General features: G+C 42.4%; 1 protein-coding gene across 1 annotated transcript in view; it reads right to left on the reverse strand.

Annotated features, from left to right (window-relative positions):
- Window positions 1–731: 731 nt before the first annotated feature.
- PSMD1 (proteasome 26S subunit, non-ATPase 1) overlaps window positions 732–18,214 on the reverse strand; it is a 61,790-nt gene continuing 44,307 nt past the window's right edge. Inside the window, exons 19-25 of the mRNA XM_042878092.1 lie at window positions 13,660–13,762; window positions 9,215–9,384; window positions 8,201–8,293; window positions 6,538–6,630; window positions 4,280–4,426; window positions 1,758–1,912; window positions 732–944 (exon numbers count right to left, since the gene is read on the reverse strand). Coding sequence (XP_042734026.1) covers window positions 1,766–1,912; window positions 4,280–4,426; window positions 6,538–6,630; window positions 8,201–8,293; window positions 9,215–9,384; window positions 13,660–13,762 — 753 coding nt within the window. The 3' untranslated portion in view covers window positions 732–944; window positions 1,758–1,765. The remainder of the gene's footprint in view (window positions 945–1,757; window positions 1,913–4,279; window positions 4,427–6,537; window positions 6,631–8,200; window positions 8,294–9,214; window positions 9,385–13,659; window positions 13,763–18,214) is intronic.

Genomic DNA, 18,214 nt, shown 5'->3' on the forward strand with positions numbered 1-18,214 from the left:
GTGCTGTTTCAAGCGAAGCGGCACAGTCCAGCAGCCGGCTTACAGCTGGCCAGGGCTGCAGTTTCTGGCTCACTGGTGATACAACCTGTGAAGCGTTACAGCCCCTCAGGTGAAGGCCTGGCTGGTCCCACAGTGAACCCTTAAGCTGCATTCTTTCCTTGTGACTTCTGCTCATTCCATACCCCTGACTGTAAATTCCCCCTTGGCTCACGATGTACATCAGTGTTACGATTTGTATGTCTGGATTCACCCCATCTGAGCCTGCAATGCTTTTCTAGCTGCCTGCTCACATTGGCTATTTTGTTCATATTTGGTGAAAGCAGCGAAAGCACACACAAAAGGGATTCTCAAGAGAAATGTGTCTCAATTTCCCCACCACTGATATCCACAGCCCTTCTGACAGCCCCACACTGACACAGGAAAACTAAGATGAGCAAGGACGAAGATCAGTGCAAAGTCAGTATCACAGCGATATTCTGGAAGCAGAACTAATCTAAGAAAGCTGCTGGCAGGTAGAGATCTTCCATCTCTGTTGTAGCAGTGCTGTGGCTGGGACAGACTTTAGCTAATGACCTTGGTCAGCCTAAGGGAATGCTACAGAAAGCAGAGAGATGCAGAAATTTCAATTAACTCTACATGACTTGAGTATAATATCCAAGGTTCAGGCTGAACAGAAGAGCACTTGCTAGCCTTTCCTTTTTCTTTTTTCCCTCCAAGTATCATGTTTCCTGTCAAGAGTTTTTAATATATTTATTTGAAAACAAGGTTTTGTGAAAGAGTACACTAAATAGCATATATCTGTTCTTCAACCATAAAACACGGACTATCAGCTTTAGCTCAGCACAGATTGGGGCTGCATGCACTGAACAGCAGATCTCCATAGGAAGGTCTTCACGTCTGTCTTTCTGATATCAAGCATAGTGTCTTCTTTGGAGGATGTGATCCTGGAGAAGAGGGAGAGAGAGACCAGAAAAGCAAGCATATTTAACTATGCCTTTTTGTGGTTGGCCCCACACATTCACCCCAGTCTGCCAATGACGCAACATTTGTAGAAGCAAGTCTGCTTTCCTGCCCATCCACCAATTCATGTGCATAATCTTTGCTCTTGGGAACACTGGAACATGCCAGCCCATATCTGGAAATAACTAGACTGAACTTCTGCCTCTCAGTGAGAAACCTGCACACGAGCTGAGGCACTTTAACCAGGAGACCCGAGAACTGCACTATTCACTGACTGGAATAGATATACAAGGACCATTATGATGAGACTCAGAGAGCACCAGCGAGCTCATGACTGAACTATCATTAAATTCTGCTAAGAACTGCTGGGAACACAAAGCAAGTCAGCAGAGCAGCACTATTCTCTTTTGACCAGTTCTTCCACACCGAGGTCAAGTAGATGACAGCTGTGTTATATAAACCACTTGCCCCTCTGGGATCATTCTTCACAAGCTGATTATTTCCAGCTCAGCTGCTGTCTGTGACCCTTCATTTCTGCTCAGACTCTGCCCAGGGATGTTCTATTTATGAGCAGCTGGGCCTCCGTGCTTAGAGACCAGATCCAGTACAACTGTATAAGGCCTTATCCAGAACACTGGGCTTCCTCTCCTACTGCTTCCAAACTCTTCAAACGTTTCTGAATCTAACGCAGAACAAAAGATTTAAAACAAGAGTGCTGGATGCTGGTAACTGCTTCAGTTAATCCAAAGAAGTTTTTACCTTACTGGGGATTCATAAAAGTGCATACTGTATTGTACCTCATGTCTTAATCATCAATGTACTCAAAGGGCTCTGGAGGTTCAGGTTCCTGCTCCTCTTCTTCGATCTTTGGACCGTGAGCTGCCACAGGTTCGACCAGCTCCTCCATATCCTCACTGGTGTCCTTCAGAATGATGATGCCTCCAATGGAAAGCTGTAGCACAAGTACAATGAGCATTAGAAGCTGCTTGCCTGTGCCTTGTGGTGGAGTGTTGATGGTCACAGTCTTACCCTAGGCCATATGAAACACCTCAGGTTCCTCATCAGCAGGAATGAATGCTCAACTCACACCAAAGGAAAAGAAGGACCATGACTAGCTAGCTGCAAGTTACATCAGACTGAAACCCTGTGCAAGCAGGGACAAAAATCAGTTGCATAAGAAGCAGAGCTCATATTTGGTCAGACTGATGCATGGTACTTTACACTTCCTTACTTGTTTGCACCCCACATTTAGAGCTCACTGAATACCTGGGCCAAACACAGACTGCTGGAAGTCTTAGTGTTTGAGCCATTCAGATGCCTGCCTCTGCAAAGAGAACAGAGTAAGCAAAGCCCTGGCTTCATTTGTGTTCCTACATACATAGATGGACATAATGATTTATACAGTTCTGCTTCTCTGCAATGCTAGGCTCATTTAAGGATTAGTCAGTGCTATCTAGGAAAAGAACAAAAAAGCAAAGCAGATCCTTTCTCCCAACTGTTCATACATGAAGGAGACATGTAAAGAGTCCCTGCTGGTGGCCTTCACCTCAACATTCCATGTCAGAAGCAGCACTGTATGTGCTCATTCTCTGCTGACTGTGTCTATGCCAAAGGTGCAACTTTGCCAGAAAAAGGAGAAGTTTCGGAAAGGAAAGCATCCAACACCCACCCAGCCCCCTGCCTGATAAGGGGATGGAACAGAAAAAGCTTATCCAGGCTGCTTTTTATATTGCCATTATCTATGTCTCAGTTTGATAGAAAATGGCATCTGGATTCACAGCTTTACCCCAGGCTCAGTCTGGCACTTTCCACTTGAAAACTAATTGAACCATAATAGCTTTATAAGGCTCATCTTAAGGGCAACAAAGCCTAGTGAAGCTTCTCTCTATAGCAGCCTCCCAGAAGGCTATTGAAACAGAGACTAATCTGATCACCAGCTTCCACTGACTGAGGAATCCTATTAGCAGAACCTCATAAAACAAGGTGAATTAATTACAAAGGTCACAACCAATCATCCTTTAAGGCTAAAACAAATCTTTGCATCTCAAACACTGAAACGTGAGGTGCAAAGAGGCAGTGCTGTGTCATGCCTGGCTGGGATCAGAGCATGAACCACATCAGGAATCCAGGCTATAAACATATTTCAAAGAGGCTTTTTGTTCTGGCATTTCCCAAAGCAGTGCAAACCTCCTAAACATCTCAATTTCAAGACCCTCCTTGGTTACACACACTGATCTAGCAAAAAAATACTCTTCTGTTCTCAAAATCTGTTTTTTTGGGAGGAGTTAAAGTGAGGAAACTGCACCACCCTTACTAACCAGTTCTGTATTAGGATTCACCTTCTTTTGAAGCTTCAGCTGCATGAGTGGACGCTTATTGGACTGCATAGCAAACCAAATAGTTGGGTCATTTCTTTTTGAAAGATAGAAACAGAAAGATCCTTCAAGAGATCTGCTAAAACATGGGTGCCTCGGAAGGGGATGAGGCACAGAGGATTCCGATATGCTGATGGAATTCCAGGAAATACATGTATTAAAAACACAAATATTTTCCTAGGAAAAAAAACCAACACTACTGTTTCTGAATAGAGTTTTCCCATGCACAATGCTGCAAAAGGGAATAGTGGAGGATGTTATTATGTGTTGGACAAAAATAAAAGCCAAAAGAATTTGTTTCAAGAGACTCAGAGGCCAGGAGCAAACTTATTAGATTGCTTGGGCAAATGTCATCATCTTTATCTGACAATCACACGCTGTGGTTTTGTCTGTGTTAACAGGAGATGGAGGCACTTTTCTAACTCCATGTGTAACCAAATAAGAAATCTGTTTAATTAAAAAAAATCAAAAATTTCTGTTATAAACCCTACTTCAAATAATAACACCCCAGCACAAGACTGACGCTTTTTTTTTTCTATACTGATTTGACAACGAGCCTGTTCAACTTTTCAGCTCATTGGAAAAGCCATTTCTCAGTGTTTATGTACCCAGCAACGTCATTAATACAGAGTGTGTCTGACTGGTTTCCAGGTTACAGCACGTGAAGAAAGAAAAAGAAGAAAAATAAAGATAAAGCAGCATCAACACAATGAAACGGGTTGTAGCAGCTCTGGTTTCTCCCCCAGCTACAACTGCATGTGATCATTTGGACAGAGCAGAAATACAGCAGCAGTGGAGTCATAAATCTCTAAAACAAATTACAGTGGTGCACCACGTGTGAGTGGGACTTTCAGGTACATGCAGAGCCTCAAGGTCCTAATACATAAGCCCAGCACAGGGTTCTGTGTTCTGTCAAGCACACAGACCTGGAGTGGGACACTTACCGGTTTGAAAGGCTGATATCGGCAGCTCTCTGTCATTGTCAGAACTTTGAGCTGAGCAGGCATGACTCTTGCTGGGTTGTCCAAAAGCTGGAAATTGGGCTCAGGCTCTTTCTTCTTTTCTTTTTCATCCTTCTTTTCAGTCTCATCCTGCAGCAGGAGGAGAACATCAACATGGTTTTAACAGCAGCCTCTAACTCCTTCCAAATTCAGCAGGGTAAGGGACAACTTGATACTCAGAGAGCACTTCCAGAGGATGATGAGAAGCCACTCACCTGCTGAGGAACAACCTGAGATGCATCAATCAGCTGGCACAAGCAATGCCAGAGTGGATCTAAGTACACCCCAATGGCAATGTCTCACTTGTGACTGCAGGTGAAAGCAGGTTCAACAAGAGGTGGCGGTGGAACAGCTTACCTGTGACTTCCCCATACTACACTTAAACTCACCACTTCTGTTCACAACTTAAGATTCTTTAATATCATTACCCAGCATATGGAAATTTCTAAAGATTGCCATTGCATTTTCACTGCTATAAAACCATCAGTGACCTTTCACACTGTGGGCAGTGACAGCAGCTCAACCAAAACAACTCCACCCCAGAGACTCCCTGGGGAACTGCAGCTAGGAGCTCCTTCACCACTGACTCAGCGGCTGGAGGCCAAAGCTCAGGAGGAAAAAACATAGCATCATTTATATACGTAAGAACATGGAACATAATTTCCCCATTGCTCAGGATCATCTGAGAGTTGCAAACAAAAAGGACTGTAGAAAAAAGATGGAGACAACCAATAGGAAATTATCAGGACTGTCACCACACGCACGGCCCAGGAATTCTTGTAAGCAGAATTTCTGTCACAGTTACTGCTCGTGGCTGTGCGTGTTCTTGGAAGTTATGGATGACTACCACATAACAGGCATATGAGGAAAACAGGAGAGCAATTTTAGCACTAAAACATTTGGACAACTGCAAAACACTGGATGCGAACACAGCAGGTGGCAGCAAGCTCCCTTTTTGCTATCTCTGTTCTTCTGCTTTATTTAGCCAAAAACATTCTTTTTAGACAGCACAGCGTAGACAGACATGACACACAAATCCCTTCCAATACTTTGCTTCCTCTCAACACCTTTATTTAACCGTAGGTTGCAAAACTTTTGGAAGAAACATTCATCTGCTCAGCACATTTTGCTTAGTCTATAGTGCTGTAAGAATAATTTAAAGAAAAGGCAATGTTTGATGACAAGGAAACACTGATAAAGGAGCAAAAAGAAAAACCACAAATTCCACCTGCACATGAGATGATTCATTTTCTGAGCCATCTGTATGAAGGTCAGTGCCTACAATATGGCCAATACTTAAGCAGATCCAGGACAGATATTTTACAAATACACCTTTGATCTTATGCCACACTCCTTTCATGTACTATTTGTGTATTTCTTCTTAAATAGAAAGAGGCCCAAAGTCCCTCACCGTGCTGCCTCTCTTACATGGATGTTAAACTGGAATCAGAAAGGTTTCTACCGAACACGTTCTCCAGTTACAGTTGTTCTTTGCATTTTTGCAGCTGTCAGGTGGGCACAAAAGGAACTGCTCCTTGTCAAGAATCATCAAAAATATTAGCTGCCACTTATCTTCCAAATTACAGAAACCACCAAGAACTCATTATCTAGCTATTTTTGCACTCCTCAGCTTGTTCCAGGGTGACACTTTCCTCACTGATGAAGAGTTACAGTGTTAGATCTATGAGCTGAGAGAGGACCAAAGCCATCACCACAACTGCTGAGCAGTGGCCAGATCCTGTGCTCAAATCTCAGCTGGCCCTAAGCTGGACATAGATAAACGTTTTGATAGATGAGCAAAGCACCTAAGAGACTGCTGTCAAAAAGGCAAACATGTCAGAACAGTTGATTAAGCAAATGCAGTGAAATAATGCATAAAAGGTTCATGCAGTTGAAGGCACATACATCTGTCAGAATAAGCTTTTGTCTTGAAGGAACTCAGTTACTTACAAGGAAGCTTTATTTCTCAGAAATAGTGGATTCCTAAGTAATATAGCCTGTTGCTTTTAACAGCACACACACACAAGATGCTAATGGCATAGGCACTGCACTGAAACGTGCATTAATGTTACGCTCAGAACTGACTGTAATGCAGGTCACAGCAGGGACATTGTTAAGTGAGCACCAGCTTTCCTGACACACTTTCCACATTTTTAGAAGATGGAGGAAGAAGACAGAAAAGTTTCAATGTTTACACCCACCACTTCCATCTTTTCTTCTTCCTTCTTCTCTTTCTCCTTCTCCTTTTCCTTCTTCTTGGCTTTTGCAGTGATGGACAGCACAGCAGTGGAAACCTGGATATATCAACAGAGGACAGTGAGTAGGACTGCAACACTATGTTGTGCATCACTCCCTCCAGCAAGGAAACAAAGGGAAGCCAATGCTAGGTCAGTTCTCAGTGCAGGCATCAATAAGATAAATATCACACTCTATGCATTGCTCTCTTTTAGAGACAAACAGGCCACCATGACAGCAAATAAATGGCACAGATACATGAATGTAGACGGGGTACAGTCATATATGAGGAAGGACAGACTTCCTGATTTAGGGATTAATTATTACTATTTGGGTCTCTACATGAGATTTTTGCTGATGTATTTTTAACAGAACAACCAGGGGAATTCTTGTTGTTGGGAAAAATCTGTTGCCGTGGTCTCTGTGGTAAATAACCATGTGTATAGAAAGTCTTCAGAACAATCTAAAAAGCAGCTCCACTTTTCTAAACAGACAGCTCTGTTTCTCACTGACTTCAAGAAGCAGATAATGTACACGTACATATACACATAATGTGCCATGGATGAGCCCTCATGGAAATTCAGCATTTCTGAGCTAGGAAGTATCCAGAAGCAACAGTTTATAGAAGAATTCAGCACGTCTCCCCACTTCTGTCTACAGTAACTGTCCCTGTAAGTAACGTCCTCAGAGCAATGGAGCAATAGTATTTGTCACGTTGCTGGAGACGGTTTCCAGGCTGAATGTGGATTCATGGTATGTTTTCATTTCGGTCAGGGAAGTTTATAAGAACAGACTCATCCAATTCATATCCTATTCAAAGGTGAGAATGCAGCTATGAGCAGTAAACTTTGCCTTTTGGTAAGAGCTCAGTTTTGGGTTCCTTGGCAGCATGGAAATTTGTCCTGCCCATCATTCCATTCTGACAAAACGTTACACCATTTTCACACAGTGTCATTCATTAGCACGATGTACCAGAGGTCTCCACTGCTGCAATTGCTCCCTCAGGGCTGCTTCACCTGTTGCTGTGGTCTGCTCAAAGGCTTAACCATTTTTGCCAGGAGACAAATTGCTTCCACTATTGTTCTGCTAGTCATCCCTTTCTACATCTCTAGGTGTTCTCAGTTTCACACTTATCTTTTTGAGATCCACGGGTCTCATCACTCATATTTTAGTACATGGTCCCACTGCCCTGAGACCAAGTACACTTCTGTCCTTCCACATGGTACTACTTGAGCTTTATCTCACTTAGTATTCTCAGTGTTTGTACTGCAGCTGTAGTTTGGAGCCCACACCACAGACAGAAACACTGTTGTGCTTGGTGCTGCACACAGATGATACATAAATCAGTAGGACATCAGAAAAAAAAAAAAAGAAAAAGATTTTAAATCAAAGTTTCTGCTTGACCACTGGAGATAAGGGAGGTTCCAGCAACTCAGTAGCACAGCAGCTTTATGCCATAAAGTCCCAAGCTCAGCAGGAAAAAATAGCTAGAATTCTCTTTCAGAGACAACAGCAACTGCCAATTTTTCTTTTGCTCTTCAAATTCCCTGCTAGTGCCACCAAAGTCAATGTTTATACTAGGAGGGAGAAGGGGTTGGTCTTTACAATGCTGAGAGCTAGTCCAAATACCTTTTCTTTCTCCTTTTCCTTTGGTACCTCCAGAGGTGGGGGGTAGGCAAATGTGGACGGCTTACAGTTGGACTTGTACTGGACTTTTGGCATCTAAAACAAACAGTCAAAAAAAATTGTTAGAGACAAAAAGCAGAGAAAAAGGTCCACAGCATAGTAATTACTTTAGCTGAATTTTCCTTCCAGCAGAGACAAACGCAGATCCTCTAAAGAATACAGGCTTCCCTTTCTCCCCCTCCGGAAGCAGAGAAACTGTTATCAGTGGCAACAGTTCAACTAGAACAGTGTTATTCAATTATTCTATAATTCGACTCTGGCAAGCTCTCCTAGCCTCCTCCATCCACTCCACGCTATTCACACCATGCTTTGTTTTCATTGTTTCAATGCTTTTGTGGTTTCGATGTTATTGCTGTGCCTCCTCCTATTAGCACAAAATTGGTTTAAGACCTAAGTGAAGATTTTTTAGTGCATGCTAGATCAGACTAAGCACCGCCTGACAGTCACTTCTGGCAAAAGGACAGCACTTGTTGGGAGTGGGCAACCAATTCTGCACATTGTCTTACTCTTACCTACTTAAGCAAGGCCAGAAAGCACCCTCTGACATCCCATTCAAATTCTGAGAGCCAGTTCTCATCTCCCTTCCTTTATGACACATCACAGACTAAGAAGAGACCAAGGACTGCTCTGAAGAAGCAAGCTGGGTGTGGTGCAGCCCACAACACAAACATTCAAGCTCAGTTATATAACGATCTTGCCCACAATCATTTGGATGCCCTGGAAACCAAGGGACGGGGAGATGAAGGGGTCAAAGCCTGCTCTTTACAACTCTCCTACCTCTATTGCTTCCACCAGCTCCATTATTTTTGCCTGCTTTTCAGGCTTCTAGTTTGCACCATTTCTGGTGCTCACAAGCTAGAGGTACTCAAAGAAAACCAGTGCAAACATGCATCTCTCTCTCAGGGCACTCAAGTCTTCCAAGCCATTACTGCGCTTTTTTCTCCACATATTGCATACCTTAAGATCCTTGTTAAGGCCGATGACACATGTTGGGGTGAAAGCCAGTGATAAGAAGTGACTCAGAGGGAACCAGAACCAAAACTGGGTGAAGACCAGAACTCCCACCACAGAAGGCATGTGAGTGTGTCCCGTCCTTGACTGCAGTGAAATAGTCACATTATGTCCCCCTGGAAATGATCAGAAATGACATCACTTGAGTTGATGCATCCCTGGGTATCCCATGAGGATGCTGGAATGAAACAGCTGCTGTGAAAGCAATTAACACAGTGTGAGCCAAGCTGTAACGCTGTCAGCTTTCCCCTCTGTGATCTCACCTTTGACAGTGAAAGATGTGAGCAGTGTAACTACTTCTATCTATCTCTGTACAGCTGCCTAGTATCACCAAAAAAATCAATGAATAGAGCCCTTCTGTGTTTGTTTTGCCAGGAGACGGTACAGTTCAGAAGGTACAGAGACCAAACAGGCAAACCATCATAACTATTTCCAAAACACAGCGTATCGATGAACCACGAGGAAAACAGCACATATAAAGCACTCCATAGAGAAACTTTTCTGTCTGCCTCCTTGAACAGCCTATTATTCAGATGAAATATGCCTACAGTTTTATTCTACACATCTCAGTAGAAAAAAATGTAAACAGCAACAACTTCAAAAGCTCCTTCTAGAGGCTATCAATCTACGCAGCAAAGAGACAAGCTCCTGCAGTCTTTGCAACAAAATTAAATCTCTGCCAGACAACCAAGTCTTAGGTTTGTACTTGCAAAGCAGAGACCAAAACAACTCCATATGTTGATATAGCGCAGAAACATCCAGCTAGAAACCAAACTCAAAGATTGGGCTTGCAGACAGTGTGAAAAAGTGTTAATCTGATCTTCAGTCTTCTGAGGAGCACAGTGAATTGAGCTGAAGAGAGCACCAGGCAAGTCCATTACCGCTGACATGCCCAAGACAAGTGCAGGAAGGCTAACTTGGTTAAAATACAAACGCCCAAACTTCCAGACTCAGGCACTTTGTGGCTGAAAAATCCCAACCTGGAGCAGCATTCCTTTGCTGTGCACGCGCAGCGATCTGTAGTAGGCAGCAGTTACCAACATTAATGAAAGCCCTGAATGACACAGTTATCTTACTTATATGTCAGTTAGTCCTGGGAGAAACAGCAGAAGACAGAGGATTTTGATGTCCCCCTATAGGATACATAGGATATACTGCTGTTCCTTTTGAGATAGCAATAGATCTCCTGCTGTTTGACTAGAAAACTCCTTCCGAGCTCCTATTTGAAGAAAGATAATGATATGACTTCTACTTTCACCCTTTCCACATTTGCTCTGCTTTTCATTAACTTCTCCAGCACTACTCTCACACTTGTATTTGAATCTGCAACATTAATGAGGCACTGCTGAGATCTTGTGTTATTCTTAATCATGTCAAACACAGCACACTTAAATCTCTGGTCTTCTCCTCCACCTTTACTTTGAATGTTTCTTCATTACATCACTATATGAGGGCCAGGTGAGTAATCTACAGACACTGTAGGTAAAGCAGCCCAGTGGATGTTGCACAGCAGCTTAACTACTTTATCAAACTTTTGGAATTTTTATCCAATTTATTTTTAACCTTCAGAATTACATCATCCCATTCCTGGAATTTCCTGGATGATTAACAGAAGTCATATTGCTGTCATGCTGCTACTTCCTGCTGGTTTACATGCAAGCAGACCACCCCCACTCCCAGGGTTTTGTGAGGAGCAGGAAAATGGAGAGACACTGCATAACTGGGAACTATCTTCACAATTAAGCTGCATGCCTAACAACGTGCCCAATCTTTGGATGGATGCTGTGACACGATACCTCAAAAACAAACCAACCAACCAACCCCAATCAACCATCCAAAAGACCCTCAAAGCACAGCTTTTTTAGGGTGGTGCTGTAATGTCCATTTTCCAAAATTCACACTGCTACTATATCAAGATTTATCAGAAGCCAAGGGCCTGTTCTGAAGGCTACAAGGATTTACTGGCTTAATGGTAACAAGGAAGGGGAGCAAAAAAGCAGGTGCTGATAATTTTTATACTTTGATAACTTCATTCATGGCTTGTAATCGTGAGAGCACTTTTGTCACGCTCATCACTCAATTCTACAAACTTCTTTCCTTTGATAGCTTTTCTGATAGCACACACTTTGCTGGGGGTGTTTCTGGCAGTGCAGCTCAGGACAGCACCACAGCACCATACTCACTAGATGCTTTGTTAGATCTTGGAAACCAGTTTCCAATCCCAATTTACACCGCATCCTCTTTTCAAATAATCATTTCTTGATCTACAAAACAAATGTTTATCTTCTGTACCAAAGTATTTAACAGCTCAAACATAACATGTTGTGTGAGATGCGTATTTTGAGGGGCAACTCCTTCCTCTGTCACTTGGAAGATGACTCCTTTTCCATCCTTTGCTAAAATTGTCTCTAATACCACTGAATCCAGGACGTACATCTTCGTACTGCCAACAGCTGCTTCCATTCAGTCCCCAAGGAAACCTTTCCTTAATACAGAGAAAAGAATTTTTCCAGATATACTACCTAAATATTTGCATGCTGACCACCGCTCCTTTTCTCATTGATTGAGAAATGCAGCATCAGAGAATCGGAGCAGATAGGTACAGTTCAGAGAGCAAAACAGTTTCCAAATTTGTCAAATGCTGACATCTGATTAAATCACCACATCCCTTTTATAGCTCACGTGTACTAACACATATTCCAGAAAATAAGGCATCTTATTTCTGTGAGGAACAGAAAGGTATTCATCAGTCTGAATCAAGAGAGCGCGTCTGTATGTGAATTATGAAAGTTCTAAGGTTTTTTGGGAAAAATAATACACTAAATTTAGAATGCCTACATTTTTCGTGTGTTAATATTGTAAAAAAGTAGCAGCTGGACCTTAACAATTAGACAATGATCAAATGAAATCACCATGAAACCATGTCCGAAGGCTGCCTCTTTGTCAGAGCAAAAAGCCCACCTCCAGTGCATCATTTCCCAGCTGCACACTGGAAACCTTGCACTTTTAATCAAAGCCTGTCATCGAATGAGAATTATACTTTTCTACTTCCTCTGCAAAAAAAACCCCAAATGCAATCTCAATAACCCTAACCATAGCAGATAATACAAACAATCTTTTCCTTCTAGGAGTGATAATTAAATTTGATAGCTCATTGTTCAGATAATCACTTGTAGTTGGATGGGAGAGAGAAAAGAATTTTTCTTTTAAGATACTCTAATGAAAGGGAAGTTCACAGCCTTGCTCCAGCAGCACAGGGAGATACAAAGAGTTGAGATGTTGGCACAAATTCACGTGCAGTTTACTAAAATTGAGCGTTTATGGTTTCTAAACCATTATAGATACCCATGTGACATATGAAGCAAAAAAGGGTTTAGCAGCATTTTTATGATTTAATCTTAAAGAATTCGAAACTGGTCTGTAGAGCTGAGAGGTTTGGAGCCAGCTGGGCTCATGCTACCCAGTAACACGGTCTGAATATGGGAATGATCAAAATTACAGTAACAATTTTGTCAAAAAGACTGGTGAATTTGAGTTCCAGCAGAGGTACCTGGGAAGCAAGGTGAAATTAATGGAGGTGATTCCTGTTTCTTTCTCTGTAGCCCAGTCATGAAGCACGGAGCAGCCTGACTGCCACATGCATGCCAGGAACACATCTGCTTCCACGCAGATAGGTGCAGGCAGCCCTGTGTTTTCTTCCCCCATGTACACGGGCTGGCAATGTGGTAACTTCATACAGATACTAATAACAGTGCTTGGTGCTGTGCTTCAGCCAGGCCACAGGGACAGATACGATACACTAGACTTCTTTGCTGATGTGACTTCAGGACTAATCCTGATTTCCCAGCATGCAGAAAAGCAGCTTGTTTCTACCTACCACAGGGAACAGGAGCAAGGAACTCTGTGGCCAGGGAAGCCCACAGTGCAAGAGACCATTTGGGACAGACTGCGTTTGGATGCATAGGACAGCAGTGAAAGACTCGGAAAGCAGGTACTATTGACACACAGCACTGTACATGTCTTAACTCCAGCAGAAGGAAAAATTGAAAACAAAACATTGTTTGCCCTCTTTGCTTACAGAAACTTTCCCTAATAGGCCCTGCAATTCTGCCCTAGAGAAAGACCATCACACTTTACAGAATCCTACCCCTGTTCAATGTTGAGACATTCACACTCGTGAAATATTCCCTACTCTAGAAAAAGGTAGTCCCTGTGACCCGGAACTACAAAGCAGGGTTTCTTTCTTCAATTAAATAAAATTAGTTGCAATTAGAGATTTCTTGCTGCTATTATATAACATACATAAAGCCAGCACCTTATCTCCCAAATGAAATTGCTATTACAACTATGAGTTTAAGAAGAGTTGCTGCTTTAGATGTTTGGGAAATTACCTGCATCCAAAATGCCTTGTGCCAGGATTGCTCCAAACTTGGCCATAACATCATCGTGCTTATCATTGATCACTTTGGAATAGAGTTGTCTGAACTGGCTGACCTGAATGGGAGAAAAAGAAAGAGAAATTATAAAACTGACATAAAAAACATGAGTCAAATATTCTGTCTTTATGGGAAGCATACTGGATTTCTGCATAGTAGAAGAACATCCACTTCTCCAGCGCTTTTAATTGTGGGTGATACAAGTCTAATAATTAATTAAAGAGGTGTTCCCCACTTGCAGACACTCATAAAGTGATTTTAAAATATTCAGGATAGATGTGCATTTCCAAACCACGTTACAGGCCTTCGGGAATTGCCTGAGAATCTCTGGAGCATCAATGAAATAAGAGACCAACCAATGAGTTTGCTGTATCTCCTACACAATCTTAGGTTTGCGTGACACTGAGCTTTATTAAATTTCCTCCTATTTCTACTGCTGAAAACCTTAAACTTATTCCAGTTTTCCTGAACAATATTTCTGCTGTATGGATAATGCCCTTATGGTGCGTCACCAGCAGATTTTGCTAGGAAACTCATACCTTTATGTGAAAATCATTAATGAAAATACTGAATAATGTAACAGATAATCGCAGTACGTTTACTACCATGTTTTAAGTGGGTATTAATAAGGGAAATTGCTGAACCTTTTCTTGTGCCACTGTCATTGCTTCAAACAGCCTCATTTTTCCTTAAGTTCACTCAGTGTTTAAGAGATGGAACAGCATCACATCCAGGAATATACACAGCTCAATCAAAAATTAAGAACGTATCTTTTGATATACATATGAGCAACACCACAGTTGAAGTGATTTTTTATCACTTGAAAAAGCTGACCAGGAAATCCTACAACTACAGCCACAGACAAGGCAAACTTTGACCTGAAGCCATCAGAAACACAAAGTACCAGTCTAGCTACCCTGAAACAGTGGCAGCAGGATTGCTGCCTGTTATTAGCTCTCTATTTGCCAGATCCCCTTTGCATGAAGAAGCTTTTAGTTACGAGGTGGTAGCATCACCAAAGGGAGGTGGCTGAACTTCTCACGGTAGCCACACGTACAGGTGGGTAACAGGGAGATATGCTCACACAATACTGGGTTTCACTGGATGCAATGAACCAGCTCTGCTCACTGCCTTGCTCTATTTAAGCTTTTTTCATGCTCTCACAATGTTTATTTATTAACACTTACACTGAGGTTTACACATTTAGTGTAAATACTTTGTTTCTTAAGCTTGACCTCTGGTACACTGGAAAAATACCTCTTTGAACTCACAGTGTTGTTTTCCCTCCCTGCTCATACTCACAGCTGTAGAGGCACAGCATGTCCTGCCTGCTCCTCCCAGAGCAACATGGGCAACGATGTGCAAGCTGGGAGAACCAAAGCCTTCAGATATTATTTGAGAGACAAAGAAGCAACACATAAATCTGTTAGTCTGGCTTTGCTGAACAGCAGGATTGCAGTGCCTTTGTTTAGAGCACATCGTTCTTCTAAGCCTGGGTGCAGCTTCTGGGCTCGGAATATTTATAAAAACAGTGGGATTTTACAAAGCTCTGAAAAACCACTCATTCAGCGAACTGTAATCTGGAATTTGCACAGTAATCAAATCTTCAGAGAACAAAATGCTGGGTGAGGTGAGGAGATGTTGAGCAGGTCTGCTGATGTTCATGCTGGCGTCTGCAGTCTGACGGAGAAGCACTCGCAGCGTGGCGGGCGCCTCTCTGCAGCTCCTGCTCACAGACACCAGGGCAGAGCCAGCATCAGTGCCACCACGAACCCTCAGGTCTGACCTGGGGGGGGGCAGCCAGCCCATGGCAGGGAGTGGGGCTGGGTGAGCTTCGAGGTCCCCTCCAACCCAACCATTCTGTCTGCAAGGGACTGATGTGAAAGGGTGGAGTGGGGAAATCAGTGCAGGGCAGGCTGTCGCGAACATGTGTTGAACAGCTAGAATCAGAAATAGTCATTCTACTCTGCTTGCAAAGTACAAAACATGTACTGACACAGCAACAGCTCCGCTTTCATGAACAACTCCGAAAAACATACCAAGATAGTGTGCTCCCTTTGGAAGTTTTACTTTAACACCAGCAGTAACAAATCTTTTATGACAGGGTGGGAGAGCACCCCGCCTGGCTTTATGCACTGGGCAAACCTACATCCAACAAGTGACCCAGCGCTAGAATGAACAGCAGGTCTGCACGCTTTTTCAGGCCATCCCTATAGGTAAACAGAATCACAGCATCAGGCATTCTTAACTGGATCAGCTCCCAGCTGTAAAACCTTCCTCGAAATTGAGGAAACCCTGCTTTGGCAGGTTTAGCTGTAGGGAAGTACCATCCTCATGCAGCCCCAGAGGAAAGCAAAGCAGGTACAGACAGAACCTCAGCTCTGCCTTCACTGTTGTGGCAGTCACTTCCTACAGAATGGCTCGATGTCAACAGACAATAGTTTGTAAAGCAGCTGATGTAAAACATGTCAAGGTTTACCTGGCGTGGTCCTTTAATCTGCTGTTGTTCTCCCTTCAAATCTCAGCAATGAGCACATCCCATATTACTGAGCTGATTTGTTTAATATGTTGTCAAATTCGCAAGGTCTGTTTCTCCCTCAAAATCTTCAAGTACTTTCAAAACTTCGCAGTATTTGGAAATGCTATCAAGGAATTTATTTGGCCAACTTGTTGGAGGAAGACTAAAACATAGGCAGTGACTCATTTCATCTTTCCTAAGAAAGATGCCACACACCATTTTGACAATTAATGCTGGTCAAAACTGCATGCTGCTGATTTCAAATTAAACCAAATGTGCAACCTTAGAAACACAGAAGAAACAACACAGGCTTTAAGGCATGGGAATGATACAGCACCATTTCCTACCACAAGCCCAAGGGACTTGTATTATTTAACATTTAAATAGGTTGTTTACCACTTCTCCCTCCACCAGTCAACATCATGCATGCAAAGCCCGTGGGTCTGTTAATACAGCCTCTGTTTTATTAACTGCTCACTAATGGAAACTGTGATAGCCAATGTGTGCGATGCTTACTGCAAGTGCAAATTCTGAAGGATAAGAATCCATTTCTAATAAAAGAATATTTAAACTGCTTGTGTGCTTTCTCTATCCATCTTTGAAAGCGGAAGCTGTTCCAGGTATGATTGCTACAAACTATGTAAGAGCATACAGCATGTGCAAGCATCCAACAGCAACAGGCTTCTGTGAAGGAAAGCTAAAAAGGTGCTGCCAGAGTACTGCAGAAAACATTTTTGCATCCTAGCAAGACGTAGCATTTCAGTTAGAAAAAAGAAAGAAATATCAGGTCCTGGTTTCCTTACATCTTAAGAGAAAATAGGCCAAGATGATCAAAGAAGAAGGGAAGAAAAATACTCCATCTTGTTCATTATCCTCTTATCCCATAAAGATCATCGCCCCAACGCACAAACAGCAAAAGGAAATCCAATAAATCCAGTACAAGATGTTAGGACAAGTAGCATGCCTCCCAAATTGCTGTCTTAATTGCCTTGCTGGTCACAAATGCATAACAAAGTTGCCATTGATTTCTGTTACAGTGATCTCATCATATCTATAATTCAGGATTCCATTTCACAAAATAAACTTGTTATTCTACATCCTACACTAATATGGTTCTGAAACGCATCAGCAGAGGACAGGAAAAGCCACGCTGGCTGCTCACAGAGGAATCTGAGTTTCAGCTCCAAAGAGACACAGTCAGCTTCACACAGCACCTGACATCCTTTGGGGCACTTCAGAAACTTGCAAGTTCAATTATTTCTTTATTAAATACATCACTCAGTTAACCTCTATTTGTTTAAATAATAAGTGCAACCGAGAAGACGACAAATAAAAAAATGAAACACAGTGAATTAAAATAATTTGATTATTAAATCTCCACTTATTGCTATTATTTCAGCACTGCAACGTGTAGCTCAAAACTCTGAAGTTGTATTTCTTCCTTCTTGAAAACCTTCCTGTATCAATGCAGAAGTACTGAATGCACTTAGTAATTGCAGCCCCAACCAGTTCCAAGGCGGGACTGCTGGTGTTAGTGGTTCTGAGGAAAATAAAGTAAAAAATAGTAATAAAAAAACAACGATGGGAAACCAAGCTATTTCCATGGGCAGATGAGTAGCCTATTTGATGAGCTCAACTTGTAAAGGAAAGTAAGATAACAGCACGTTTGAGAGAAAGGTTCCTGTTATTCTCCATGCTTCAGATTCCAATCTGAAGGAAGGGAAGAGAAAATGCTTGAAGTAGAATTAATGCCAAATGTCTAAGCTGGATAAAGCAGGGCAATGACTCCATTTGCTCCTGTCTTCATCTCCAATTAGCACCAGAGAATCTGAAGTCTTTTGAACCCAAAGCACACTGCTCACATGAAGGCTACCAGAAACAGGCAGTACCAAATGCAGAAGTAATGACAGGAAGGCAGTCAGACTCTACGCCATAACCTTTACTAAATCGCTCTCCTGCGTGCCAAGCGTCTCAGAGCATTTAGTAGCAGTG

Source organism: Lagopus leucura, unplaced genomic scaffold (assembly GCF_019238085.1).
Source record: "Lagopus leucura isolate 7727_CA_CO unplaced genomic scaffold, USGS_WTPT01 Super-Scaffold_100021, whole genome shotgun sequence".
NCBI lineage: Eukaryota > Metazoa > Chordata > Aves > Galliformes > Phasianidae > Lagopus > Lagopus leucura.